A 26,539-nucleotide genomic window follows, 5' to 3' on the forward strand; every position below is an offset into this window, starting at 1 on the left:
GAAAGTGCCTTTTATTTGTGTCTTCCTGAGCTTACATTGTATGTTCCTGATAGTCAGGGACAGTGTCTTCTTTCTAGTCCCCATAACTGCTAGCAGAGAATAGATACTTGTTAAATATCTGTAAATGAGTAACAGCTTTGTATATACTTGGAAGAAAAGATTACCTTCTCCTCTTTGAAGTGTTATATAGTACCTTCCTTGAATCTTTTGTTAGTATTGGAGGCTGAATGTGCAAATCATGAGACAGATGCTAAGACTTTGAATATCACAGATATGGGTAAGTCTAGACATTAGGAATGGCATTAGCACCAATTGACAAAGGAGTCATGTGCAACAAAAATGTTATGGGGATTGGGTAACAATTCTAGTACATGACATAGTAAATGATTATTTATCCTAATGCAAAGTTTCATAAATTTTCTTCACTCATAAAATCCATATAAATCTCAGTAATTTTTATATAGCACCTCTAGGCCAAAAAGAATACCCATCCATTTATGAAGAAGTTAGGTTGAAACAACTTGTCTATGTCCTGACAGCTTAACACCTGTTGGACACTGCAGTTTCTCAAACCTTGCAGTGAGAATGGACGTTCCACCATCATTCCTCTTCCACATTGATTTTCTCATTATATCTTTTATCACAGCAACTTCCAAAACCCAGCTTCACAAAAATATGATATTATTTAAAAAGAATATAGCAGTAGGAATTGTGAACTACCTTGAGCTGGCAGTTCACACAGTGTTCAACAGATATTGCTGTGATTCCCTCAAAAATTTAAACTGTCCTGCAGTGCCTTGCAAGGTTTGCCATCATGCCCTGGGTACCTTGGTATACAGTTTGGAAACCATGGCCCGAATGACTGTCATCACAGAGAATGAGAGGAATCTCACCTAAGAACTGAGATGTCTCTTTTGGAGGGTGGTGGGAATAATGAAAATGGATGTTGTTAGGAGCATTGTTGAGGACTAAGTTGATAGTTAAAGAATAAAGCCTGCTGTACTTAGCCACATTTTTGCTTACTGTATTCTTTTCTCCTTTCTGATGTTTCAAGGTTCCTTCTTACGTTGTTTCTTTGTTTAGAGAACTTTGTTTAGAGAGCTTCCTTTAGTCATTCTTTCTAGGGCTGGTCTCCTAGCAACAAAATACTTTTAGTTTTCCTTCATCTAAGAATGTTTTTATTTTTTCTTCATTGCTGAAGAGTGTTTTTGCTGGGTATAGGATTCTATGTCGACAGTTTTTTTTTTTCTTTCTTTCAGCACTTGAAAAATATCATGCTACTTCCTCTGGTCTCCCTGGTTTTTAGAAATCTGCTTTTATCAGAATTGTTTTTTCCTATAGTAAAGGTACTGATTGTCTTTGATCACTTTCAGTTTTTTCTTTGTCTTTAGTTTTCAGAAGTTTAATTATAATGTATGTTGGCATGGATTCTTTGGGTCTTCTGTTTGTTTCTGAGTCTTTGTATTTTTTTGTTTGTTTCAGGTATGTTCACAGTTGCTTATGAAGCATTCAGTAGGCTTTAAAATCTGTCAGAAAACTCTTACATCTCTGTCCTCTTGGTCTTGGCATCTATTGATTGTCTTTTTTCATTTTGTTTGAGATCTTCATGGTACTTGGTATGAGTGGTTTTCATTTGAAACGTATGCATTTTCATATTATGTTATGAGATTCTAGATCTCAGTTGAACTGCTAAGCTTACTTCTTCTGACACTGCTCTGGCAGGGAAAGTAGGAGTGCCACCATCACCCAGTGGAGGTAGCAGCTGAGGTTCCCCAGCTGGCCTCTGTTGACACCTGAGTAGGGGCAGGGGTCTTCTCATTACTGCTGAGCTTTGGTGAAAGTTCTACGTGCTCTGCAGTGACACTGTGGTGGGAGTGGCCTCATCTTGACTCTCTACTAGTCCTCCTTTGACACCTCCCCAGTCCCTCAGTACTGCTGAGTGGGGGTGGAAGTCCAGGTTCCCTCTTTGGTCTCTACTGACTGGGGGTGGGGGAACGAGGGGTGGGAGCAGTGGGGTGGGACAGGGGTTCTTGTTACTGCTCAGTGGAATGAAAGTTCTTACTTAGCCTCTGATAGCACCCTGGTGGGGGTTTGAGGTGCCTCATTACAGACTCAGGAAGGTGAAAAGTCTAGGCTGCCCACTTGGCCTTTGCTGCCCTGGGTGGGGTTGGGGCCACAGCTCTTTTGTGGTACTTGACTCGAGTAGAGTATTATTGTCTAAATGTTCTGTCTTGGGGCACATTTTCTCACAGCCTCTTGAAAACATGTGCTCCAGGCCATCAGTCACACACACTCAGCTCAGAATAAACCTCTTTAAATTATTTTTTAAAAAAGAGTCTATCTTGCTAGGCTGCGCCTTTCTTGGTCCTTTGGCTAGAGAAATCAGGCTTCTGTTGGGGCTTTATTTGTCCATATTTCTGTTTCCAGGTTGCTGGTTTCTTCAGCCCCAAGTCTGGACATATGGAAAAAAAAGAAATCCCAGGGAATTCATGCCTGTCTGAGTTCCTTAGGCAGTCTACTGCCTTCTTTATGTCTTTCAATGTCTTGTAGTTGTTTTTTATATAATGTCCAAGGATTTTAGTTCTATTTAGTGGGAAGGAGTATGTCTGCTCCATCTTCCTGTAAGTGAAAGCCTGACTGTCATTTTTAAGTAACTGTTTTAAGTGAGGAATGGATTTGTATTTATAATTTCATCAGCTTTAAAAATAACTGTTTTTTAGGCCAGTCGCAGTGGCTTACGCCTCTAATCTTAGCACTTTGGAAGACCAAGGCGGGAGGATTGCTTGAGGCCAGGATTTCAAGACCAACGTGAGCAACATAGCAAGAGCTTGTCCCTACAAAAAAATAGAAAAATTAGCTGAGCATGGTGGCGTGCTCCTGCAGTCCCAGCTACTTGGGAGGCTGAGACAGGAGGATTGCTTGAGCCCAGGAGTTTGGGGTTGCAGTGAGATATGATGATGCCACTACACTCTAACTGGGGTGACAGAGCGAGACTCTATCTCAAAGCAAAAACAAAAACAGAACAGAAAAACACCTGGTTTTAAACCCAGGGACTTACCTTCTGGTTAATTGGTCCATCTGTGCAATTTTGTTTTGAGCATCAGAAAAGGAGTGTAGGTTCTTTTTAACCCCTTTACTATTTTTTCCACCTCCTACTTGTTAGTATTTTCACTTAGAGCAAATTATTAAATAGATGTGTATATAAAAGAAATTGTACTAGTTCAACTAATTAAATAAAACCCCATTAAATATGTCAACATTCAAAATTCCATAGCTCCCTTTGGCTGATCCATTATAGCACTGTTTCTCCTTTTGTCCTAGCTTAAATTTGTTTTGCTTTGTCTGCAAACATTCCCTCAGCACTGTGTTCTATGGGAGAAAAGAAAGAGAACTATTAATAGAAAGTGCCTTTTATTTGTGTCTTCCTGAGCTTACATTGTATGTTCCTGATAGTCAGGGACAGTGTCTTCTTTCTAGTCCCCATAACTGCTAGCACAGAATAGATACTTGTTAAATATCTGTAAATGAGTAACAGCTTTGTATATACTTGGAAGAAAAGATTACCTTCTCCTCTTTGAAGTGTTATATAGTACCTTCATTGAATCTTTTGTTAGTATTGGAGGCTGAATGTGCAAATCATGAGACAGATGCTAAGACTTTGAATATCACAGATATGGGTAAGTCTAGACATAAGGAATGGCATTAGCACCAATTGACAAAGGAGTCATGTGCAACAAAAATGTTATGGGGATTGGGTAACAATTCTAGTACATGACATAGTAAATGATTATTTATCCTAATGCAAAGTTTCATAAATTTTCTTCACTCATAAAATCCATATAAATCTCAGTAATTTTTATATAGCACCTCTAGGCCAAAAAGAATACCCATCCATTTATGAAGAAGTTAGGTTCAAACAACTTATCTATGTCCTGACAGCTTAACACCTGTTGGACACTGCAGTTTCTCAAACCTTGCAGTGAGAATGGACGTTCCACCCTCATTCCTCTTCCACATTGATTTTCTCATTATATCTTTTATCACAGCAACTTCCAAAACCCAGCTTCACAAAAATATGATATTATTTAAAAAGAATATAGCAGTAGGAATTGTGAACTACCTTGAGCTGGCAGTTCACACAGTGTTCAACAGATATTGCTGTGATTCCCTCAAAAATTTAAACTGTCCTGCAGTGCCTTGCAAGGTTTGCCATCATGCCCTGGGTACCTTGGTATACAGTTTGGAAACCATGGCCCGAATGACTGTCATCACAGAGAATGAGAGGAATCTCACCTAAGAACTGAGATGTCTCTTTTGGAGGGTGGTGGGAATAATGAAAATGGATGTTGTTAGGAGCATTGTTGAGGACTAAGTTGATAGTTAAAGATTGAGCCATATAGTCTTAACTAAGTAAGCCATCTGTCTTTTATCTCCTCTAAAGCATTGAGATAAATGTCATACATATCTGACATTGAACTAGTGACCATAGTTAATCTCAGTATTAATTTTTTGATGTTAGCCAGTTCATTTACATAGTCATTTTTGTTATTTTTGTTTCATAACTTTTGCCACACTCTTTTCTGTAAAAATAAAAACTGAGTATGAAACTGATATTGATATAGAAGAGTGACTTAGAGACTTTTATTTTATCCTTGTTACTTGTACTAGTGTATTAGTGTAATACACTGATACTAGTGTATTAGCTTTTTAAATAATATCACTTGAGTCCAATCTTTTGTTTTGTTTTGTTTTGTTTTGGAGACAGAATCTCACTCTGTTACCCTGGGTAGAGTGCAGTGGTGTCATCATGGCTCACTACAACCTCAAACTCCTGGGCTCAAGGGATCCTCTTGCCTCAGCCTCCCGAGTAGCTGGGACTACAGACACATACCACAATGCCCTATTAATTTTTCTATTCTTAGTAGAGGCAGGGTCTTGCTCTTGCAGAGGCTGGTCTCGAACTCCTGAACTCAATCACCTCCTGCCTCAGCCTTTCAGTACTAGGATTACAGGTGTGAGCCACCTCAACCACCCCAATCTTTATTTCTTACTCACAGAAACAAAATATAATTTTTGAATTAATCAAAAGCTCTTATTTTTTTTTCCCCCAATATAGAATAAATCACCTGCTGCAGTTACAGAACCAGAGACAAATAAATTTGATAGTACGGGATATGATAAGGACCTAGTAGAAGCTTTGGAAAGAGATATAATTTCCCAGAATCCCAATGTTCGATGGTAAGTCATATCACAACAAAATAATTAGTGCTAATGATACTTTTCAGAAGAGAAAATGAAACAAATGTGTGCATGCACTGAAGATCAGTCCTTGGGGACAAACCAGAGTATATACAACATGAGCATGACACATCATGAAAAACTTTTCTTTGTTCAGGCTGTACCTTTTTTTTGTCTGAGATTATTTTAATTAATAAAAATTTATATACAAAATGGGAATAAGATCACAGAAATGTCATCTTTTGGGGGCATCCTCTTATGGTGAAAAGGCAATGCTTTTTATGTGTATGTGTTGCTTATTGTCTATAGCATCCTATAAGTGGTGCTTCTGTTTTCTATTAGAGTAGTGGTCTTCAACTTTATTAATATTATTATATATCTAGTCAAAGATCTGTAACCTATCACAATGAATTGTGAAAGCCCACTTTCCCACAAAGTTAGGAATATTCTGTTATATATTTTCTGTTAAAACCTTAATGATTATTAGGTGTAGTTTTGAGTGATATTACAAATTTTGGGGGACATTTGATATTTATACAATGGAAACACATTTTCTTAACAAAAATTGCCGTGTGTAGCAGTAGTAGTAGTAGATGTTCCAATGGTTGTGGATGACTTCATAGCAATCTCTATTTTACTCTTTAACCTTGGTGCCTACCTCTTACTAGAGCTGGAGGCAAAGTAGCAGTATTGCAACCTTTCTGTGCTCTGTGCCCTTTTTTAGTTTTAATGCCTTTTTCCCCCCAATGGGCTTTTTATTTCTAAATCATGGACGTTACAGAGGTAGCCTCATAAGAGCAGAAATTTAAAATGAGATGGCACGATAACACTTCAGAGTGGACCTGTAGTCCTATATTCTCATGAGCCAATCTGAAAACCATTACTGCCAGAAACTGAAAACAAGATTGTGTTCTTTATATATCCTGGTTCACGTGGTGGGCCTCATCACAGTGTGTTAGCTCACTAGTGCCCAGAGAGATTAGCATTCTGTCAGTGGGGTAAAATCATATGCTCCCACTGGTTCTAAAGAGTGACTGCATAGAGTTAAATATATAATCTAAGGGGCTGTTGATAAAATATCTTCTCTTTCAGGGATGATATCGCTGATTTAGTAGAAGCTAAAAAGTTGCTTAAGGAAGCTGTGGTGTTACCGATGTGGATGCCTGAATTCTTTAAGGGCATTAGGAGACCATGGAAAGTAAGTTTATTACCAGGACGGCATTGTCAAAGTGAATGGCGGTGCATTGCTATAGAGAGCCAATATTTATCAATGTTAGGAAAAGTGGAGACAGAAAGTGGAGTAAGGACATTTTTAAATTAAAAAATATATGTTGTGCTATTCAGAATTTTGTTTAGACTAAAAGCTATTGTAAAGTTTCCAAATAAGAAATAGGTATCATGTGATCTTTGGAAAGTTGAATTCACAGCAGTTAGAATTTAGAATCTACCCTATTTAGAATTAGCTTGTATTTGTAAATATGACCTAGCCAGCTATTGCAAAAATACTTCATTTTATGTGTCATACTGCATAACTTGTAACCTATATTTTGGGGATTGTTCTTAAGAAATATTGCGAAATATCTGCATCTGGTGAGTTACTTTGTAAAGTAATGGGCTGATCTAAAAAGAAACTCTCAGTAAAACTTCCGTGGATTTGGAAAATGTGTTAATCGGTAACTGCATTTATTACTAGTTTTAAAACTCCTTTAAGTGTTAAGTGATAAGCAAGATACAGAATTATAGACATACTTTGAGTAAACTATATAAAAACAAAACAAAACAAAAACCTAATTGGTCTGAGTAAAAGGACTAGCAGAAAATACATCCAGATGCTAATGGTACTTCTGTTAGGGTATTGATATTATAAACTACTTTTTCTGTATTTGAGTTCCAAATTTTTTATAATGTGGTTATCTTTTGTAATGGACAGAGTAAATTTATGAGATAGTATCTTTTTGTTTATTTTTGTCTTTTATATGTCTTAATATTATATACAAATTGGTGGAAAGTTGATACTTAGTAATGAAATTCTCATGAATTAGAACAAGACAGATAAATCCTTTGCTTATGCTATTATACTCTCAACAGGGAGTGTTGATGGTTGGTCCACCTGGCACTGGGAAGACCCTCCTTGCCAAAGCAGTGGCCACAGAATGCAAGACAACGTTCTTCAATGTCTCTTCATCAACTCTGACCTCCAAGTACAGAGGAGAGTCTGAGAAGCTTGTTCGTCTTCTGTTTGAAATGGTGAATGTTTGAGATAGCTCTAATGATTCTTTACCTCTCTGGCGGGGGACAGTGAGTTGTAACTGTCTCCAGTATATGGAATAGCTAGGCAGGATGACATTCTGCCCAGAGTGTGATTCCTGTGTCCTGGAAGCTAGAATCCTTTACAAACATGAATAACTTGAGTTTCTCTTTGTCTGCTTTGCTCCAGAGTAGATCCATATCTGCTAGTTGATGAGCATGCTCACAATATGGGACCTGCATTACTAATGTGCTATAGGGATCTGAAATTATGTGTTTTAAATCAATAGGCTTAGTTATAACATAGTAAATGCAGTATTTTATCAGCAGTGCCAAAAGGTGAGAATCATAAGTAGTTCTGGAACTTAAGTCACCTCCAATCTATTAACTACACCAAATACCTTCAGTTTAATGACCTGATCTTTGGATTTAGTTTTGTTTCTTACTTTGAGTTTCCTTTTCTTTCTTCCACCTGTGCAAGTCTTAGTACCAGTAGAAGAAATGTAATTTAACAAGTTCTGGTAGAGTGTTTAATTGAATTCAACAGCCTATTAAACTTCAGACTTTGTTAAGCTTCACTGATTACATCAGTCTTGCCTCTAAGAAACAGTATAGGACAGAGTATTATGTCATTAGAACATATTAGAACATGTCTAATGTATTAGGACAGAGTTACGCCATTATGTGGATAGTGACAAAGACATGAATTCTTGATCATAATGGACAAAAGCCATCATATCAGATCTTCCTTCCTAAGCTCAAAATAAAACAAGAAATCTAAAACTTTCACAATTTCAGGTTATCCATTTTTTGAAAAGGCTTTTTTCTGTTTTGGTTCCCCTCTTCTTTCTCCTTCAACTATGACAATTCATTTGCCATAAGGCGAAGTTTAAAAGGTTCTTAATGGCTTATTCATAGTCCATAGCACAATAGGAATCTAATGGAGAACCTCTTAGATCATTTTGCTGCCATTTTTTTTTTTTTGAGATAGGGTTTCCCTCCGTCACCCGGGCTAGAGTGCAGTGACATCATCATACTAACTGCAACCTCAAACTCGTGGGCTCTGGCGATTCTCCTGCCTCAGCCTCCCGAGTAGCTGGGACTACAGGCGTATGTCACCAGGCTTGGCCAATTTTTCTATCTTTTTTGTACAGTTGGGGTCTTCCTCTTGCTCAGACTAGTCTCGAACTCCTGGCCCCAAGCAATCCTCCTGCCTTGGCCTCCCAAAGCACTAGGATAACAGGCAGGAGCCACTGCGCCTGGCCAGATCATTTTGAAAAAGTAGTTTGCCCATTGCTTGAGAAGAAACAAAAGTAAATTGCCAATATTCCAGAATAAACAGGCCTTTACTTTTTGAGACATGATCTCACTCTGTTGCCCAGGCTGGAGTACATTAGTGTGATCATAGCTCACTGCCACCTCAAACTCTTGGGCCCAAATGATCCTCCTGCCTCAGCCTCCTGAATAGCTGGGACTACAAGTGCATGCCACCATGCCTGGTTAGTTTGTGTTTTTGTTTGTTTGTTTTTGTAGAGACAAGGTCTCACTTTGTTGCCCAGGCTGGTCTTGAACTCCTGGGTCAAGTGATCTTCCTCCGGCTTCAGCCACTCAAAGTGCTGGGATTACTGGTATGAGCCACCAGGCCATCATCAGGCTTTTTTTTTTTTTTTTTAAAGTAAGCTAAATAGAGTAAATGGTTAAATGTGAAGTCTTTAGAGTCAGGTGGTCTGGGTCCAAATCCACTTCAGTCACTTTCTTGGCTGCTTAACTGTGGGCAAATTCCTCTCCTTTTCTGATTCTCAGTTGCTTTATCTATAAAGAAGAGAACAATAATATAGGACGTACCTCTGTAATGTTAGGAGAGTGAGAGGAGCTAATACATGTAAATGCTTAATATAAAGCCTAACTCTTAAGGGCTCAATAAATATTAGCTGTTATTATTTAAGAATTATTTGGTGTATTTCCTAATGTAGGAATTTTTTCTTTTTTTTTTTTTCAGGCAGAGTCTCACTCTGTCACCCTGGGTAGAGTGCAGTGGCATCAGCCTACCTCACAGCAACCTCAAACTCCTGGGCTCAAGTGATCTTCCTCCCTCAGCCTCCCAAGTAATTGGGACTACAGGCATACACCACCACACCTGGCTAATTTTTTCTATTTTTAGTAGAGATAGGGTCTCATTCTTGCTCAGGCTGGTTTCAAACTTCTGTGCTCAAGCAGTCTTCCTGCCTCAGCCTCCCAGAGTGCTAGGATTACAGGCATAAGTCACTGCACCTGGCCTAAGAAGTTTATTATTAATCGCTTTTTAAACCAAATATTCAATATAGAATCACTCCATAAGAAAGTTTAAACCCAGAACGATGACCAAGATTTCTAGAAAATAGCATTTGGATGAACAAACAGCATGTTAAAGATTTTTCTAAAAATAAGAGTCCATAATGGCAAATGAACATTAGACTTAAGCAGGCAATTGTACTGGGTCTGTCAATTCTTTGAATCATTATAGTATTATTCTCTAAGAGGTTGGAAACACCATGCCTCCCCAGTATGTATTTGGTTTTAGTCTGTTCACTTGGAAAATCCAAATATTGAAATCCTACTTTTCTGGTTGATAATTTGAATTCTAAGCCATCTGTTTCTTCCAGAGGGATAGTTTCAGTTTTCATAGAGTCATTACTTAGGTTTTAGGTACTATGTATAAAAATTTTTGTACTTGTTTTTTAAGAAATGGAAGGGAAAGAATGAACTTATCATCATTAAAGCATCCAAGAAAATTTTCAATTGAAATTTTAGTTAGGAACCATCTACCAGCAATCCCTACACATCAACAAAAATTAAAATTTCAGTCTGTTGCCATATCAAGCAAAAACAACAAGACTGATTGTTCCCAAATACCGAGCGTGTATAGAATGGTCGGACTTTTTCTATATGACACATACAAAATTGGCTTTTGTTGGCCCAGGAAGGTACTGTATAGAGAGGTCTGTAGTAGATACCAATTGGTTCTGCCTGCACAGCACTAAGAGAGGCCTTTTTTTTCATTTGCAAATCATTCTTCTTTCATTCTTATTCCACTACTTCAAAAGAGTCCAACTCTACTTGGAGCTCCAGGGATATTATTCAGGCCTGGCCAGTAAAATCACTCCAATTCTTTGACCAAAATGATGGGTTCAGGCATGAGCACATGACTCAAAACTGGCCAGATACTAATCTTTGGACTTTCACTGGAACAACAGCAAAATGAGGGCTAATTTCTCTGGGATTACCATAAGGATAATAATAAAAATAAGGCTTAAAAGCCAGGCATGGTGGTGTGTACCTGTAGTTCCAGCTACCCGGGAGGCTGAGGTGGGAGGATCTCCTGAGGGTAGGAGTTTGAGGCTATAGTACACTATGATCATGCCGGTGAATAGCCACTGCATCCCAGGCTGGGCTTAGTGAGACCTTGTCTTTAAAATAAACAAAACAAAAAACAAACAAAAAAATATGCTGCACAGGCCTAGGGTCAAAGCCAACCCAGAGGTAAAGAGAGCCAAAAGTCAGAGACAAAGATTCTTGAGGACATCTGAATTGCTGGATCCTGCTAGGCCTAAAAACCTAACAAGTAACTTCTAAAATTCCCAGTTAATTATAAAGTAAAAAAATAAACTCACTCCAGAAGGCCAATGTGGGAGGATCGATTGAGCTCAGGAGTTCGAGACCAGCCTGAGCAAGAACGAGACCCCATCTCTACTAAAAATAGAAAAAAAAATTAGCTGAGGAACTAAAAATAGAAAAAACTAGCTGGCCATGGTGGCACATGCCTGTAGTCCCAGCTACTCAGGAGGCTGAGACAGGAGGATTGGTTGAGCCCAGGAGTTTGAGGTTGCTGTGAACTGGGCTGACGCCATGGCACTCTAGCCCAAACAACAGACTCTGTCTCAGAAAATAAAAATAAATAAACTAACTAACTTCTTTAGTTACTATAACAAATTGCTTCCTAAATCTCAAGAGAAGGGTGATACTGTTTAGTCTTAGCTACTTACTCGATTAATACTTGACTAAGACCTATTATTTAATGGATCAAGTTAATCTTCCCTGTTACTTTGTTTGTGGAAGAAATAAAGGTGGAAGGTGGAAAAATAAACATGGCGGATATTATTCAGCCATAAAAAGGAATGAAGTACTGTACATGCTGCAACATAACTAAGGCTTGAAAAGATGTTAAATGAAAGAAGCCAGACACAAAAGGCCACATATTATATGGTTCCATTTATATGAATTGTTGAGAATAGGCAAATCTGTAAAGACATAAAGTAGACCGGTGGTTACCAGGAGCTAGAGGGCAGTGCAATATTGATTATCTTTTGGGGTGATGAAAATGTTCTGCAGTTAGATAATGGTGATGGTTACACAACATTGTGAATATACTAACACTGATTTGTATACTTTAAAATGGTGAATTTTAGGCGGGGCACGGTGGCTCACGCCTGTAATCCTAGCTCTCTGGGAGGCCGAGGCAGGCGGATTGTTTGAGCTCAGGAGTTCGAAACCAGCCTGAGCAAGAGCGAGACCCCATCTCTACTAAAAATAGAAAGAAATTAATCGGACAACTAAAAATATATAGAAAAAATTAGCCGGGCATGGTGGCGCATGCCTGTAGTCCCAGCTACTCAGGAGGCTGAGACAGGAGGATTGCTTGAGCCCAGGAGTTTGAGGTTGCTGTGAGCTAGGCTGATGCCACGGCACTCTAGCCCAGGCAACACAGTGAGACTCTGTCTCAAAAAAAAAAAAAAAAAAAAAAAAAAATTTGGGATATGTAAATTGACTCTTCTAATTGACTACTTAAGAATATTAAAATGTACCTGTTATTAGTCAAATGAAAAATGTGGCAATTTAATTAGAATTTCTTGGAGGGAATCTATGTGATTCTATTTCAGGTAATCGTTCTTTTTAACCAAAATTTTTTTTAGAATTTCAGAACATTTACCAATATCTGTAAATGTTTACCTACCATAGTTATTTATATCATTGTAGTATACAGGATAATCCTGTCTTTATATCACTCAGATAAATATATAAAGCCAGTAATATTATTGAATGGAACAAAAGAATTATGATGTAAGTATGTAAGTCTGCATTGGAAGCTACATTTTAGCTGTTCTAATTCTGTCATCTCCCCCTCCCCCCAAACATTAGGGTAAAAGGGAGAGATGAGCAGTGTGTGTCAGCCTCCTCAGCTGTTTTCTAATTGTTAACCTGTAGATTATTTTAAAATGAAATAAAAACTCCATGTTGCATGATTTCTTTAGGCTCGGTTTTATTCTCCAGCCACCATATTTATTGATGAGATAGATTCCATCTGTAGTCGCAGAGGGACTTCTGAAGAGCATGAAGCAAGCAGAAGGGTGAAAGCAGAGCTGCTGGTTCAAATGGATGGTACGTACGTGAGTACACGTAAACTGACTTGGGGTGGGAGGGTGCTAGGTGTCTCCAGCTCCAGTGGGTCGAGCTCCACCCATAGTGCTAACCCACGGCTTTTAATAGGTGTTCGTAACTCCAGGTGCACTGGAGGGGCTGGCAAGTAGTCCCTGAGATTGATGGCAATAAATTCAGTACACTGACAGTGGTGGCATGTCAGAAATAACACCCACAGGACATTGCTTGGCATGTATAGTGACTTCTTATTTTTAGCCATGAAATTGAAATAGAAGTAAATACACATAAATTGGACTTAGAGGTTATGTATGCTTTTGAAAAAAATTTTAAGTCGGTATGTAGTTCAGCTGAACTGTGTTTTGATTAAATCTGTTTTGAGTCATATTTTTGCATACTATAAAACTTGTTTTCCTTGGATTACAAATTCACATACGTACCAGTTAGCTGTCTAAATCTTAAGGCAGCTCAAAGACTACTACCTTGTATTGTTGTGCTAAATATTTGATGATCTTTAAATGACTGAGCTTTATTTGGTACAATCCAACTTAATATTTCTCTCTCCCCCTTCTTACCCCCTGATTTTAGGTGTTGGAGGTGCTTCTGAGAACGATGACCCATCCAAAATGGTTATGGTTCTGGCAGCTACTAATTTTCCCTGGGATATAGATGAGGCTTTAAGACGACGTCTTGAGAAACGAATCTATATTCCTTTACCATCAGGTATCTTCATTTAAATCTTGTCAGAAAGCTCCTGTTAACTTTTAGGTAGTTTTGTTTAGAGAATGTAAAATTTGGTATTAACTTTCCTTAAGGAGATAAATGTGGAATATTTTCCCTTTTGTTAGTAGTTTGGCTGTCTACCTTGATACTAAGAAATAAAAATTCAGTGAGATGTATGGCTCTTGAAATGTTAAGCAAATAAGCTCTAAGAGTTGGAAAACAACTCGTTACACAATGTAGATTCGAGAAATAATAATACCCTATGTTTATATTGAAGGCTTACATTTTTAAATTTGTTTCTATCATTAGCAAAAGGCAGGGAGGAGTTATTACGAATAAGCCTACGTGAGCTGGAATTGGCTGATGATGTTGATCTTGCAAGTATAGCAGAAAACATGGAAGGTTATTCAGGTGCGGACATTACCAACGTGTGCAGGTATGAATTATTTTGGAAACGTAGGTTTTTGTGGGTGTAAACTTCTAACGTGAAGTTTTTATGTTGAATTAAGATAGATGAAGAATAAAGATTCACATATAGTCAGAGTCACAAGTTTTGGGTTTAATTTAGTATTAGCAGGTCCTGATAAGACATTTGGGTATCTTTCATGTCAGTGAAGAGTCTACAGTTCATTTGAAAGCTACAAGTTCAAGAAGCTATGCTAATTTGTGCAATTGTGTAATTGCACAAATTGTGTAATTGTGTAATTGGGATTTAAAAAATTGGTGCATTCCTTCACCTGTGAAATAGGAAATGACTGTGAAATATATTGACCTGGCACACCCACAAAGTACAGTCTCATTTTCAGTGACTGTATCCTAAATGTGATAGGAATAGCAGTTGAAAGAAAGACTTTCTATAATCCAGCTGATTTAAGTAGGTTTTGTCCTAATTTATTAGCTCAGATGCTTATTAACCAGGAGCTTGACTGCACTAGTTTCCTCATCTCTAAAGTGAGCATACCACACAGGGTTATGAGGATTACAGATAGCACGTGTGTACATAAAGCAGGTATCCTGCTATCCCTTTGCATAAATGGTGGCTGCTTTTAAAGATGCAACTTGGTGAAAGGCAAGAGGAACTTGCCTGAAGAGAGAATCTGAAGTTTCTCTCTTTTTTTTTTTTGTAAAGCACACAGAGGGGAAAAGGAGAGACCACTTAACTTGATCATCTGGCTTTTATGCTACATGGAGAAAATATTTAATTTTCTGGTTAACAGGTTCTCTTCTGTCTGTGTGATGTTTATTATTCCTTATTTTATTGAATACTTATAGTGAAATTCACTTGCTAGCTTCTTTATTGTACTCTTTTTCTGGGCTTTTATATTCAATATTAATTATTTAAATTGATCAGCATCCTTATTTTCAACATGGAAGATTTAACTGCTAAAAACCACAACAGGCCTTGTATTCCAATAAGAATATACAGTACTACATATGTATATGTGATAAGATCATAATTAGAGAATGTTACAACAGATGCATTGAAAATTTTTCTTTTCACAGGTTTTTTGTTTTCTGAAAATCTCACAGGTTTTAATTCAACCAAAATAACACTTTGTGGTTTTTTTTTTTTTTTAAACTTAAAAATGCAGGGATGCATCTTTGATGGCAATGAGAAGGCGTATTGAAGGTTTGACCCCAGAAGAAATCCGAAATCTTTCAAAAGAAGAAATGCACATGCCTACAACAATGGAGGATTTTGAAATGGCTTTAAAAAAGGTTTCTAAATCAGTATCTGCTGCAGACATTGAAAGATATGAGAAATGGATATTTGAGTTTGGATCATGCTAAATTCTCACATATGAGAAGTCTGCCTTAAGTATTTGAAATGATAATTAAATGCAGTAATTCATTACACTGAGTGCTATATTTTTTTAAGCTTTCATAATGGTAAGATTTTTAAAAAACCTTTATGATTCTGAATAAAGGCAATATTTTTAAGCTGAAAATTTGTTTTACTTAACATTACCAGATTTCTATTTCACTGATCACAAATGCTAACAAACACAAATGTTACTTAGCTTGGAAAGCTGTCTTTGTTTTTCTTTTCTTTTTCTGTTTTGTTTTTTTTTTCCTAGACTATGTTTTTTCCAACTGAATTAGCCATTCATATTGGGATACTGAGTAGCCAACAGACCGCAAGGAAGACATCACTCTTGGCTCTTGTTTAAAACCAACAGCTACAATAGCAAACCACCAGTCTTGATTCAGGGCCTAGGAAAGCTGTGTTAAATGCACTTCAAGGTATACCATCTTCTCTCCCGCTATCTGCTGTTCTTACTCATAGGAAGAATAAGATTGGCCCTCGCTTCTTAGGTTCCAGTGGATAACTTAAAATCCGTAAACATTTTTACACAAGTAGCTAATTAAAGCATGAGCCCGGCCCAATGTGCCTTCTTTCCCACCAGGTGTTACAGTAGCTTCCCTTCGTTCTGGGAGAGATTTAAAGACTTCTTTTTCTGTGCATTTAAAAAGGAAAAAAAATAGTCTTGCCTGACTAGTTTTTATTCTGCCTATGTAAGAGGCTGCACTATAGGCAAGTAGGTATTTTTCTAAGCCTGTGCCGCTCATTATACTCTAATTAAACTCATCAACTCATGCATACTAAACTCATGCATGCTAAAGTTAATGGTATAAATAAAAGCTAATAAGTGAAATGAAAGCTAATGGTATGAAGTTTTAGATAAGATTTCCCTTTATGATTACTTAGAAGAAAATAACTTATTGTATCCTCCCAACCAGAGCCTCAAGGGATTGAGTACCTTGCTGTGGTCCCAAGTCTCACTGCGAAGGAGAGGAGTCAGGATAGGAATCTGTGAACTGCAAAGCCTATACTCTCCAGTAGACCATGTAGCCTCCTAAATTTTTTTCCTTGCTAGAATCTAAGATTATGGTTAATGGAGGAAATAAGACCCTGTGATCATTTGGAGTTAGAACTGATGCTTTTTAACAATTATGTAATGAGGAAGAGCATAAAGAAAAAGTGTTACTAGCTGGTAACTTTAGGATCAAATTATAAATTGCATGCTATTATTTATTTTTCTACAATATGGAGATAGAAATAATAGCTCTGTAAAATGTAATAATTAAAAACAGCTAGGCAAAAAGAAACATCACTCCTTCATTCTACTAACTGTCATCCTTCCCCGCAACACGCATATCTATTTAGTCTAAATATAAAGTGGTTTCAAAACCAAGCATTACTTACTTGGACAAGGGTTTTAAAATGACAGGTTGCAATTAAAAAAAGTTAACAACAGAAAGTATTACATAAAGATAAGGTATATGTACTAGGTCACATTGTAAAATATGTCAATATATGTGATGTTTTTAAAAAGTAAGATAAAACACTGGTACGGTAAATAGCACTATACCTAGAACCACAAGACCAAGGGCACACTCCAATGCCATGGTATCGATGGACTCAACTGATTTGAGCCTTGGTTTCAGCCAGTGTAAATGAAAGGAGCTGTGAGGTAATTTCTCCTGGGCAAAGATTTTATATATTTTATTTTATATATTTTATATATTTTTATGTATAACCAAAACAGCTGTACTTTTTTCCTCAAAAAAGTTTTTAGAGTGAGAACGTGTCACTACTTTTAAATCCTGGTGCATTCAAGTAGTCTTGGTACAGGATACAATCAAATCACAATACACTTCAATGATTTTATACTGAGTCATATACTTAGTATAAAGGCACTTTGTACTGAATAAAAAATAAGTGTTAAGTTCTTGAGCTTTTAAATTAGAATTTTATAAAGTGCTTTCCATAAAGTCTTATATATTATAGTAATTAAGTGGATATAATTTCCTTAACAAAGGCACCTTGAAATGTTATTGGCACATGGCATTTTTTTTTGGTAATTTCAAAGTCTCTTCACATATCTTCTTTTCCACTTTGTTTAAATTTTCTGTAACAATTCATCATCTGAATAGCCAGCCCTTTTAGAGAATAAGGTGAACTTTAACTTGGCACTGTAAAGGTCAATTTTCAGGCAGTCTTAGGAGTTTAACGATTTCTCTAGTGTTTAAACCGATTCTTAATGATTTTTAAAAAATTATATTCAAGTGGCAAATTCCACGATTTGAGGTGGTGTTTTAAGTACATGTTTTATCTTCAAGGTTTTCAGCTGTTTTCTCAGGATCATCTGGATATAAGTTGATAGCTGTCACAGGTATAACATTCATTTGATCCCACTGAAGAATTCTTCTGAAATAGAAGATGATTGATTACTATCAAAATTAAGTATTTCCTCTGCCCATATTTTGGTAGGGCTACTTCAAGGTTATAAATTAAATATAAACCTAAGGTCAGGTGCTTTTGGTTCATTCTATTTAAAAGTTTATAATGGTTGGGCCGGGCGCGGTGGCTCACGCCTGTAATCCTAGCACTCTGGGAGGCTGAGGTGGGAGGATTGCTTGAGCCCAGGAGTTCAAGACCAGCCTGAGCAAGAGTGAGACCCCATCTCTACTAAAAATAGAAAAATTAGCCAGGCACTGTGGCGTCCACCTGTAGTCCCAGCTACTCAGGAGGCTGAGGCAAGAGGATTGCTTGAGCCTAGGAGTTTGGGGTTGCTGTGAGCTATGATGACACCACCTGGGGTAGACTACCTCTAGGTAGAAAAATAAGAACTGAAGAACAGAGAAGTGAAGAGATACAGTTATTTCTCTCTACAGTTCTGTATTGATTAAATCTTTTTCTACCAGAACGTACCCTCAGTACAATTGCCATTGATAAAGTGTATTGCAAACCTGGTTTTCAGTTTTACATGAAATCTGTACAATGTAATCTAGCTAAGCTGAAAACTGGTCATCTCCACTGAGATTTTTTTCTATTAAGATAACTAAAATGATTAATGGTTTAACTTGTGGAAATGCTAACAATAATTCATTTTAAAATGTATTATAAAATAATTCCTTTGATTAAAAAATCAAATATAAAAGGAAGTAAAAGTCAGTTTCTATACCCCTGCTCTCTCATTCCCACTCAGTAGAGATAAATTTTCTCATTCTGAAAATTTTCTATGCATTTATGCACATATTATTACATAACACTTTTGTTTTACCCAAATGCGCAATCATCTTGCTTTGCAACTTTTCCCTCTACTTAACAGATTTTGGACTTCTTCAGCCAGAGAGAATGCCATTGCACGTGCATGCCATTATTTAGTCAAGCCCTCACTTATAAGCAGTTACGAAGATTTGTATTTTGCTTTTGTTTTCTATTACAAACAATGGTGTAGTGAATATCCTGCTAGTCTTATGAAATGAACTACATTTTCAACTGATACTTTAGAGTTGAAAATACATAGTGAAGTCCTCTTATCCATCTCTGATCATACACATTGCATTTTCCATTATATGTATTTGTTTCCTTTCTCTCCCTAGTAGAGTTTAAGTTTGTTTTTTATTTATAGAGACAGAGTCTTGCTATGTTGTCCAGGCTGGTCTCCAACTCCTGGCTTTAAGTGATCCTCCCAAAATGCTGGGATTACAGGTGTGAGCCACTATGCCCAGCCAAGTTTAAATTCTTAAAGAGCAGAGTTTGTCTTATTTGCATTTGAATCTTTAAGCATCTTGATCACAATAGGTACGCAATAAATATGTTTTAATTTTGCTAAAGTTGGAAGATGGGCTAGGAAAAAAAATAGGTGTTATTTTCCCTCCCACTTGTCTTACCTTTCATTTTCATATTTTCTACTCTATAATAAATATCTCACTTTTTAATTATTAAAAATACTGTTTCCAAAATAAGAACTACTTACTTGTATTCAGAAACTGGGAAAAGCACCTTTAAGATGGTTATTATCACAGCTGCTCCTATAATTCCAACCACCATGACGTTCAAAAACATAAAGAATACTGGGAAAACACTGCTCCAGAACCTACAGAGATCTTTTCTAAACTTTTCCATCCACTGACACATTACCTAAAAAAGGAGTTTTGATTAGATATGCAAGTTTCACTGAGCTCTAAGAATAAACTTTAAATTTTTTAATGTTTTAGCTTTGGTATAATGAAAATATTCTATATTTTGATTGTACTGGTGGCTACATGGGTGTTTACATTTGTCAAAACTAACTATATTTTAAACCAGGTGATTTTATTTTAAAATGTACCTCAATAAAGTTATTTATAATTTTTAAAATTATGCTTTATAATATATACACAGAAAAGTTAATATCCTTTAAGATTATTTATATTGTTGTCTAACTACAAGTCAAGGAAAAATAATGGCTAGTTGACAAGAGATTAGTTAGGCTAGTCCAGTATAAACAAAATGTACCAGAGTCAAATGTTTCCAGTAGTTGCACAAGAGAAAGAGGAGAAAGAAAAACATATTAGTAGCTTTTAGAACAGATGAGAAGCTCATTGTGTATAAAACATGTTTCTATTCTTTAAGAGCAAGAGAAGAATCTAAGGTGGGCATTGATGGCATGGGCTATGAAGACAGTCTGCTCTGGGGCTGACCTGCAGGGGGAGGTCGGGAGACAAGGTGAGGGTGCTACAATCCAAATCGCTACAGTGACCCCAAATAAGCAACCCTGACCTTCAGTGGGAACTTCTCCTTTGAGACTAATCATAGACCCTGATCATTTAAATGGAAATTATTTTGGGTAGGGGGTCTAGCTAACATAGAGAGATACTAAGATACTCTCTCTGAACCCATGAATGTCTTCCTAGTAAGCAGTATTAATGTCATAAGTAATATGAGTCCTTAGTAGGCACCAATGTATATTTATATGTAGTACCCCTTATTACAACAACCTAGTTATACTACTTTACAGGTTAAGTGGGTGCCCCATTGTACAGATAAAGAAACAGGCTAAAGAGATTAAGAATTTGTCTAAGATCACACAACCAGTAAGTGGCAGAACCAGGTTCCAAGCCCAGGCAGTCTGACTCCAGAACGTATATTCTCAACTATTTGTGCTTAATCACTGTACAAAATCCCATAATGCACATTGTATATACAAGGTAGGAGGTGCAGAACAAACAAATACGGGGATATGAGAAGGAATTTTGGAACTTAATTATGATCTGACTATATTATTATTAATGAAGTGTGAACAAGAAAACAAGAATACCTAAAAATACCACATTAAAACCACCACAATGTGTTCATTATCACCAATGCCTGCTTCATGGTTCCAACCTGGAGGTTTCCACCTCATTTTAAATGCCAGGACCTATTTTCTTCATCATAACCATAAGTGCTTGTGATAACACCAAATAAAGATAACACCAAATACTTGATTTACCTTATATGAAGATGGAGGCTCTGCTCTGAGAGGAGTTTCAGGTAATTTGCCAGGTAAAGCATCTTCATCCACAGTGGTTTCCACATTCCTGATAAGATACTGGCTAGTGGTCTGCAATGAACTAACACTTTCTACTGAGGAGGAAGAGCAAAGTTAACAAAATGCTAGGGGCATGTTGGTGTCTCTCCTACTAGTCCTAAAATCACTATACTAGTAACATTTAGGATAATAAGAACATACAATTTACCACGGGAGAAAAAAATAAACATATTTGAATGTGCACTGATTTAAATGCCAGAAGGGAGATATAAACTAAGACAGTCATGGGGGGATAAAGTAGTTATGATTTTGTCACATAGAAAGCGAAAATTTAAGAAGTTCTATGTTTCAGTGAAAAAATGAATACTTCGTCCTCTAAATGAACCTTTACAATATTCTTATTACATATTTTGTGATGAGTACCCAGAGAAAAAGTGGATAATTGCTGAAAAATGTCACTATCCAACCAGCACTGATGACATTCTAAGGCTCAAAATAGATTCCGAAAGTCCTTAAACGGACATAGAAAGTAATACCTGTCGTAAAGTATTTTTTAAAGAGGCTTATTTCCAAACATATTAACTATAATTAAAGATGTAAAGCAACTTTTGCAAATAGTGTAAAAATTACAAAGTTCAATAGCACATAAAGCTATCAACTAAAGAAATAATTTCCTTAATACTTTAAAAAATAGTCACTTAAATTACCTTTTTTGGAGAGGTTGGGAAGGGTAACTAGAACGTCATTGTCTCGGGAAATAGAGTACAGCATGCTTTCCTCCAAAGGAAGGGTGTAGTTTGAATGTCTGAGTATTCCCTGGTTCTTAACTAAAATATCAATTTCAGTGACATCCTTTTGTTGAACCTATCAAAGAAAAAATAATTATTCTTTATTTTAAATAATGGCACAACTCCATAAGAATTAAAAAGTGAATTTTCTTCCCTGATTTCTGTAACTAAAAAACTTGTCCTACAGACAATTACTCTTTATCCCAGCCCCACACTCCCGCTTTGGGGCACTTAATTTGCAACTTTAATAATATTCCTGTCTGCTTTAGTACTACTATAAACTTAATCTCAGTTCCATTTCATTTACACATAGAGACTTAGAGGAAATAGTAACAGACTATGAACCAAATTCAATCCCTTCACTTACTTTCTCTGTTTAATGTGTTCATAACATTTTTAAATGATAAAAACATACATGAATATGAGCAATTAAAAAATACACTTCAAATGCTAATATAAGTATACAAAAAATTGAAATGATTAAAGGCAACATTAGGAAACATTCCTTATCAAGTCAGAAACAAGTAACTGAACACATGCATAATACCTAGCAAAAATTTAAAGCTTTACAATTTAATTCCCAATTAATAAGCATACTATCTTACTTGTTTTCCATCAATCTCTACTACCTCTTCTTGAATGACAATTAGTTGCAAACTGGAACCAGATGTCATAGGCCACTCATGAACTAAAATCCTTACACTGACAATTCCAAAATATTCTTTTTCCTCCAAATTTTCCAGATTTTCATTCTTCACTATAAAAAAAAGTAGTGACAGATTTGAACAAATATTGCCACCAAATCTGTTACTAAATTTGATTATTTTGATGACATTTACATGGAACAAGACAGTTGTAAACTAAATTCTTTGGCTTTCTTCATCCCTGACCTCAATGCTGTTTCAGATTTATAAAAACAAAGACAACTTGACAAATCCTTATAACTGCTTATGCTCATTTGAAAAGAGGAAAATGCTTTGATCTTTAGATTTTGTATGAAATATCACACTAGCAACATCTTTCCTATTCTTTTACACAGGTTGGCAATAAGGAACCAACAGGGCATAACTGTTTACAAAGCAGGCCAGAAGATACAGTCAATCCCATGTTTTAGCAAAATAAGCACATTCACTCATCTATTTAATCGTCCACAGAATCCTGTTACAGAAGGAGCCCAAGCAGTAAGAACACTAAGTTTTTTCCTCAGTCCTTTCCCCAGTAAGTAACTTGTTACTGTTGGAGAGGGTAGGAATGGGGAAAGAAGGTGGGAGAGGCCCCTATCACCTCCTGGTAGGGGCGATTGGGTGGGACTAGATATTGGCCATGTTCCTCTCTAGTTAGGAAACCCCCAGCCCACCCCAGCAGAGATGGGGATGTAGTAGCTTCAGCTGGTTTATAGAGCCAATGGCTATTCTATTAAGGTAGAAAGTGCTATAGAAAAAGATAAAACAACATACCCCGATGAAACTGCCACAATGGAGCATTTAGTTTCTGTCTCTCAAATAATCTGAGGATTATTTGCCAAACAGGAACCCGGATGCAACAGACCCAGCTGTTAAAACTGATTCTGTGCTTTTATAGTCCTCTTCCCTTTGACTGGAATAGCCCAATATCTAGTTCATTAACCACTTACTATTATAATATTTACCCAACTATTCTCCCCTTCTTTAGTCCCACTCCCTCCAAACCACAGTGCCAGACTAATCTCACTATGGTGCGGTTTTGATTCCACGGGCTCCTGCTCAGACACCTTCAGTGGCATCCGTGTGAGTTTTTGGTAGTTCTCCAACTGGTCCACCTCCTTCAGGCTCCTCATCTTGGCCCTTGCTGCTCCTCTCTCTCGTGTGCCTAACCTCGTATCCTCTGAAGCTCGCCACTGTGTAAAGTCCCCTGTCATGATCCATCTCAGAGTTTCAATTGACCATTTACCCACTGGTCTCCCTCCTGGAACAGTAAGCTCCTTGTCAGCAGGTCTGTGTGCCTCAAGGCTAGGGCACAAGAGACTTGATGGGTGAGAAAATGCAGTCATATAAATACATCAAAGCAGTGACTCTTCAGCCCACAAATTTGGCACCTCTACTGTAGAATAAAATTAAATTAAAATCAACAAAAGCCCTTCATATTCTGACTTCGTTACTGTGGTAGGCAGCTTTCAAAAATGGCCCTAAATGATCCTTGCCTCCAGGTCCTCATACCCTTGTATAATACTCTCCCTGTGTGCTGGACCAAGTGACTTGTTGCTAACAAACTGAGCACAGCACAAGTGATGGAATGTCACTCCCATGATTAGGTTATAAAAGACTGTGACTTCTGTCTTGCTAGTACTCTCTCTCTTGCTGGCAGGTCTCACTTGTCCTCTCACTGATGAAGCCTCCTGCCATGTCATGAGATGCTCTACAGAGAGGTTCATATAGCAAGGAAATGAGGAAAGCCTGCAGCCAACATCTGGTGAGGAATGGAGGCCTCTGCTCAAAAGCTCACAAGGAACAGAATCCTGCCAACAACCACATGAATGAGGCAGAATGCAGATCTTTCCCAGTTGAGCCTTGACATGACAGTAGCCTTGTGAGAACCGGAGGAACCAGCTAAGCCAAGCTCAGATTCCTGATCTACGGAAACTATGAAATAATAAATACTGTCTTAGGCCACTGAGTGTTGGGTTAAATTGTTACGTATCAATAAATAATGAAGATGCCTACTAAAGAAAAAATTTTTTAAGGGATAAAAGATTTGTTGCTGCATTTAATGTTTTGAAGATTCTTGTTTTAATTGGATAAGATGAGCATTTACTTTGGCTATCAAAAGAAACAAATTAAATGCAACAACAGGGATGACTGGAAAGATGGCTATAACAAATAGAGCAGCTAGGCTGCAATTCATGTCAAATTTCCAGTGAATATAACATATAATATCAAAAAAATTATTATTTAAATAGTACTAGCACATTTTTTCCTAGCTACCATAGATTAGCTTATAGTACACCAACCTTCTTGCTGAGAACCACTAAAAAAGATGTAAAAAATACACACCTGCATATTACACTCAAAACCAACATCTGACTAGAAGCATCAGAGAGCTAAAAGACAGCACTTAAGGGGCCAAGAAGAGAGCCCACTGAGGTGTGCACAATTATCTTAGGCTACTTTTCCCCACAGGGCATTTGCCAACTCCCAAGCCGAACAGATGGAGAAGGTGAAAAGCTGTAAGTAGAAAGCAAAGATTAGGAGGCAGAGAAGTCCGACAGGCAGTCTCACACAATCAGGAAGAAAATGAGATGTTTCAAACAAACAAAACCTCAGGTAATTCATTGCTAACAAATCTGTACTAAAAGAAATACTAAAGGGAATTCTTTAGGCAGAAGAAAATGACCCCACAGGGAGCACTGAAAAGGGTGAGCATGAGGGTAAACATAAATGAATACTGGACTACATAAAACAGTAAGAATCCTGTTGCACGGGGCTAACAACACAAAGAGTTAAAATACATGATAATAATAACCCAAAGGCAGAAAGGGAATAAATGGAATTTAAGTGTTCTAAGGTTCTTGCATTGTTTGGGAAATAATAAAAGTACTAATTTATTGCTATCAAAGGTAACTACTAAAAGTAGTAAAATAATACAAAACCAACAAGTTGAGGGAACTACGAATCCAAAAATAATTAATTCAGAAGAAGGCAAAAAGGGGAAGAAAAACACAGAACAGGTGGGACAGAGAAGGAACAATTAAGATGGAGGATTTAAAACCAAATATATCAGTAATCATATCAATGTAAATAAATTATATTATATATTAATGTATAATATATGGTAATTATATTAATGTACATAAGTGTAAATAAATTAAAAAACAGATTGACAGAATGAATTAAAAATAACAAATATACGCAGCTTATAAGATAGTCACCTTAAATACAAGGACCCAGAAGGACTGAAAGAAAATGGAAAGATAAACAACACAGAAATCCACCTCTCCTCCTGCCCAGCCAAAAAGCTCATTGCTAAACTAATATAGATAAAGTTGATTTTTAAGGCAAGAACATCAACAGAGGCAAAGAGGGACATACAATGATAAAAGAAAGTCAATCCACCAAGAAGACATAACAGTTCTGAATCTGTATGCATTCAGAGTAACATCATGTCAAAGTATATAAAGCAAAAAATGAAACAAATGAAAGGAGAACAGACAAATCCACAGAGTGGAGATTTGAACAAATTCTTCAACAACATGATTAAAAATCTGACCTGGCATGCATCGTATCCAACTAACTTTTCAAGTATACATGGAAAGAAATATTTATTAAAACTGACCATATGCTAAGCCATAAATCAAGTTTAATTTCAAAAGATTGAAATTATACAGACTATATCTCTGACAATAGAGGGGAAATCAGTAAAAAGTCCCAAATGTTTGGAAATTAAACAATATACTTCTAAATGACCATTAGGCAAGGAAATAGCAAAACAAATAATTAGACAACACTTTTAACTAAATGATAATTAAAATATATAATAAATCAGCCAGGCATGGTGGCTCATGCCTGTAATCCTAGCACTCTGGGAGGCCAAGGCAGGAGCATTGCTTGAGCTCAGGAGTTCAAGACCAGCCTGAGCAAGAGCCAAATCCATCTTTACCAAAAATAGAAAAAATTAGCCAGGCATCATGGTGCATGCCTATAGTCCCAGTTACTGGGAAGGCTGAGGCAGGAGAATTCCTTGAGCCCAGGAATCTGAAGTTGCAGTGAGCTATGATGCCATTGCACTCTAGCTGGGGCAGCAGAGCAAGACTGTGTCTCAAAAAAAAAAAAAAAAAAAAAATATATATATATA

At 36.9% G+C, this 26,539-nt stretch overlaps 2 protein-coding genes across 2 annotated transcripts in view; one reads left to right on the top strand and one right to left on the bottom strand.

Annotated features, from left to right (window-relative positions):
- The window catches only part of KATNA1 (katanin p60 (ATPase containing) subunit A 1), a 44,527-nt gene extending 28,958 nt beyond the window's left edge, over positions 1-15,569 (top strand). The window contains exons 3-9 of the mRNA XM_012655558.1: positions 5,117-5,238; positions 6,331-6,436; positions 7,327-7,485; positions 12,774-12,900; positions 13,486-13,620; positions 13,930-14,056; positions 15,213-15,569. Coding sequence (XP_012511012.1) covers positions 5,117-5,238; positions 6,331-6,436; positions 7,327-7,485; positions 12,774-12,900; positions 13,486-13,620; positions 13,930-14,056; positions 15,213-15,411 — 975 coding nt within the window. The 3' untranslated portion in view covers positions 15,412-15,569. The remainder of the gene's footprint in view (positions 1-5,116; positions 5,239-6,330; positions 6,437-7,326; positions 7,486-12,773; positions 12,901-13,485; positions 13,621-13,929; positions 14,057-15,212) is intronic.
- Positions 15,570-17,653: 2,084 nt separating this feature from the next.
- The window catches only part of GINM1 (glycoprotein integral membrane 1), a 15,065-nt gene continuing 6,179 nt past the window's right edge, over positions 17,654-26,539 (bottom strand). The window contains exons 4-8 of the mRNA XM_012655559.1: positions 22,318-22,469; positions 21,632-21,788; positions 20,886-21,016; positions 19,389-19,552; positions 17,654-17,833 (exon numbers count right to left, since the gene is read on the bottom strand). Of these exons, the coding sequence (XP_012511013.1) occupies positions 17,722-17,833; positions 19,389-19,552; positions 20,886-21,016; positions 21,632-21,788; positions 22,318-22,469 (716 nt within the window). The 3' untranslated portion in view covers positions 17,654-17,721. The remainder of the gene's footprint in view (positions 17,834-19,388; positions 19,553-20,885; positions 21,017-21,631; positions 21,789-22,317; positions 22,470-26,539) is intronic.

This window comes from Propithecus coquereli, unplaced genomic scaffold (assembly GCF_000956105.1).
Source record: "Propithecus coquereli isolate 6110/MARCELLA unplaced genomic scaffold, Pcoq_1.0 Scaffold48, whole genome shotgun sequence".
Taxonomy (NCBI): domain Eukaryota; kingdom Metazoa; phylum Chordata; class Mammalia; order Primates; family Indriidae; genus Propithecus; species Propithecus coquereli.